Source organism: Teleopsis dalmanni, chromosome 2 (assembly GCF_002237135.1).
Source record: "Teleopsis dalmanni isolate 2A chromosome 2, ASM223713v2, whole genome shotgun sequence".
NCBI lineage: Eukaryota > Metazoa > Arthropoda > Insecta > Diptera > Diopsidae > Teleopsis > Teleopsis dalmanni.
The window spans coordinates 216,493,762-216,497,037 of record NC_051847.1 but is presented as its reverse complement, the minus strand read 5'-3'; the positions used below and the strand labels follow the sequence as shown (position 1 = coordinate 216,497,037).

General features: G+C 29.8%; 2 protein-coding genes across 2 annotated transcripts in view; one reads left to right on the top strand and one right to left on the bottom strand.

Moving 5' to 3' along the window:
* The window catches only part of LOC119676733 (GATA zinc finger domain-containing protein 10-like), a 35,937-nt gene extending 34,705 nt beyond the window's left edge, over window positions 1-1,232 (top strand). The window contains exon 2 of the mRNA XM_038087989.1: window positions 1,228-1,232. Within this exon, the coding sequence (XP_037943917.1) occupies window positions 1,228-1,232 (5 nt within the window). The remainder of the gene's footprint in view (window positions 1-1,227) is intronic.
* Window positions 1,233-1,582: 350 nt separating this feature from the next.
* On the bottom strand, window positions 1,583-2,175 carry LOC119682189 (mothers against decapentaplegic homolog 6-like). The gene is made up of 2 exons (XM_038095554.1): window positions 2,047-2,175; window positions 1,583-1,977 (listed from the first exon to the last, which is right to left on the bottom strand). The coding sequence occupies exons 1-2, from the start codon at window positions 2,145-2,147 to the stop codon at window positions 1,809-1,811; spliced, it is 270 nt and encodes an 89-aa protein (XP_037951482.1). The 5' UTR covers window positions 2,148-2,175; the 3' UTR covers window positions 1,583-1,808.
* Between the last annotated feature and the right edge of the window lie 1,101 nt (window positions 2,176-3,276).

Sequence of the window (3,276 nt, the reverse complement as noted above, 5' to 3'; positions counted from 1 at the left end):
ATATTGAATTTTGATTGTTTTACTAGCCAAAGGATAAAGTTATATATATATATGTATATAACACCTTTCAAAAATTATTAAAAAAAATTTTATAAATTATTTTTATGTCCATACAAAAATAATAGTAATTGAGAATTAGTATCAATAAGAAAACTAAAGGGGAAGATTTAATTATATATCCTGAACTGCTATAGCGTCTTTTGGTTTGGTGAAAACCAATTGAATTTTATTGCTTGACGTTTGTTTACAGTACAACCATTAAGGAATGCTATTGCATTTATTTGTGTGCGAAGTATTTGGTGATCGGATTGAAATCGTATGTTTGCGCTTTTTTGCTGTTTTGCTTTATATGTAGTCTGTTCTAACAAATTACTTCTATGTTCTGCTATATACGTTCGATAGGTATATGCAAACTAATTAAGCCTTATTAAAGGGTTTTCCTATTTCGTGGTCTTCATTTGTTATAATGATATATGTCAACATAAACGTATAATATATGTTTAGTTTTACTTATGCATTCAGTCATCACTAGGCATTATTTTTCTGTTACTCAAATAATAGTGTTTATGTGAACAATCCTCGAAGTTCTGCAATTAAACATCAGTTCGGTTAAGATATTGCTAGCTATATGCCGACAAGTCTTGAAAAATTACTTTAAAAGTATTTGTTAGTACAATATCTCCCGAGGGGGCATTTTAATGATGTTGTGTTTCACACCTAATGGCAAGATCTCAACAATATATTATTATAAAAATTTAAGATCTTCATCACAAGTATATTTCATTTACGTTTGTTTTGATGTTTTACATTTATATCTCTGTCTTCTTTCACATTAACATTTGTTAACAGTTGAGTTAGTAGATCCATGTGTTGCTAGCTATGTCAATCTATACTTGTATCTCCAATTATCATTTCAAATTTCAATTTTTATTTGTGTTTCAGTATTCTTCAATTTATTTGGCCTCCGTTCATGTTAATTAGTTTTTGTCAGCGTTTCTTTGGTCTTAATATCTTTAATCAATATGGTCAGTTTGTTACATCCTGATGTTTGTGTTTTTTGTTTTGTGTTTTGTTGAATGTTATTTCATACGGTATTTCTCCTTTTGTTAATTGAGCACCAGGAAAATGCGAGTGATATTTAAGTGTTACCCTGAAATACAAAAATTTAATTAAAACTTTTATTTTCAATCATATTTAAACTCTATGTTCATACCTTTTTCGTTTAAGGTTAATTTATTTTCGATGCTGTTTTCCGTTTACAATGCCAATTTTCGTTTTTGGTTGGCAATTTACTATTTTTGTTTATGCAGTTTTACGTCTTTGTGTTTCCATTTTGTTTTTTTGTTGTTACTGTGGATATTGTTGCTATCATATTGTTGTTCTGATTATTTCCAACATATTTTTATTATTTTGACGAATGTTTATGATTTTCTATGTCTTGTCATGCCTGTCTTTCTATAGTAATATTTTAATTTTTCCATAAATGGTCGATTACAGGTAATTAATTGTGACCATTTTCTTTCTGATTTTCTCATTTCTTTCGTGCCTGTTTCTTTTTCGCTAATTTCATTAAGTTGTCCAATGCTTATATTGGTTGTTGATGTTGTACATTTATATCGTCTATCTTCTTTCACATTAACATTAGTTAGACAATTGGAGTCAGCAGCACTCCACTGGGTTGCGTAGCTATGCTCAAGCGTACTTAACTTGTACATACAATTATCATCACAGACATTATCAATTGCTATTTGAGTTTCAGTATCCTTGCCACATTTATTCTGGCCTCCATTCATGTTAATTAGTTTTTGTCACCGTTGCGTTGGTAATAATACCTCGAACCAACATGGGCAGTTTGTTACATCCTGACGTTTGTATTTATCACCCCAACCTTTGCCAAAACTTATTTGCATACCGTATGGATCCTTAGGTCCTAATTGAGCACCAGGAAAATGCGAGGGATATTTAAGTGTTTGAGCCCTGAAATACAAATAATTTATAGTTAAAACATTTTATTTTCAATCAGATTTGAGAACACAATGCACATACCTTTCACTGTCGAAGGCTTTAAGGCAGTACCCAGGCAATATTTTACAAACACAATGCCAATTTTCGCTTAAGGTTGGAGAATTTACAAATATTGGTAACATTGAACGATTATACAACCAAATGCTGCCATTTTCCTTAACTTAATGTTACACCTGGAATATAAGAGAATATTCAGAATGAAAAACTACATTTATTTATTTATTACTATCTTAACGGAACATATTTGATATATTATAATAAAATAATTCAGATCTAGCTATAGAAACATTTTAATTGTGCCAAATAAAGGTAAATTAAAGAGTGAATCTATGTAGATCTAGGTTCGTTCATTACAATTTTGCTCTTCTTCTATACGCAGTTTCTGTAGTAACGCGTATTAATGATTCAAGACCGACTTACAAGACTTTAATGAATTTATTTGCTTTGATACTTTTATGAGACCTACGATATCGTTTTTGATTGTTTTCAGTGATTGTAAAAAAACTGGATTTCTCAAGAACTCTTGGCCCTACTCTTGCCAAAGCTGGATATCTTTACATTAGATAAGCCACACCGATGGTGAGGCCCGAACGTTTCTGTGGATTAGGACATAAGGCACTACTTTCTCTCATAGAGATAAAGTAGAACCAGAACAAAAATTATTACTGAAATAATATACCAGGATTAACACAATCCAAATTTCTTATTCATACCTATAACAATAAGATATATCCAGGAGTGTATGGACTTATCAAATGAAAAACTTGGAATCATTATAGGAATCGTAACAGGGTACTATAAATTAAAATACCTTCTTACAAAACTGGATATATGTACGGATGCAAACTATAGATTCTGCGAAGAGAATGAGGAGTTAGCCACACATGTGCTGTGAGAATGCTCGGCATTAATGCATAAACGGAAGAGGACGCCTGGAATTTTTTTGAAGTTCATAAGTATATAGCTATGATGTACATATAAGTATATAAATATCAGGATCGACGTGAAAATCTAAATTAGTATAATCTAGAAATATATATTGAGCAGATCACTTTTCTAAACAAACACATTTCTTGATTAACGTTTATATACAATGCTTAAAAAAAATTTATTTTATTATTTTAAGAATTCTTAAACTGTTACTAAACTTTATATATATAAGTATATGAAGGATTTTATCTAAAAATTGTTATAAAAAATGTGCTAAATAGTATAAATAATTTTGTATTTCATAAAAACAAAAAATAATAC

Coding starts and splice junctions, on each gene's coding strand:
- LOC119682189 (XM_038095554.1), bottom strand. CDS start 2,147: ATGTTACCAATATTTGTAAATTCTCCAACCTTAAGCGAAAATTGGCAT. Junction 1,978..2,046: donor AAAGCCTTCGACAGTGAAAG/GTATGTGCATTG, acceptor TTTGTATTTCAG/GGCTCAAACACTTAAATATC.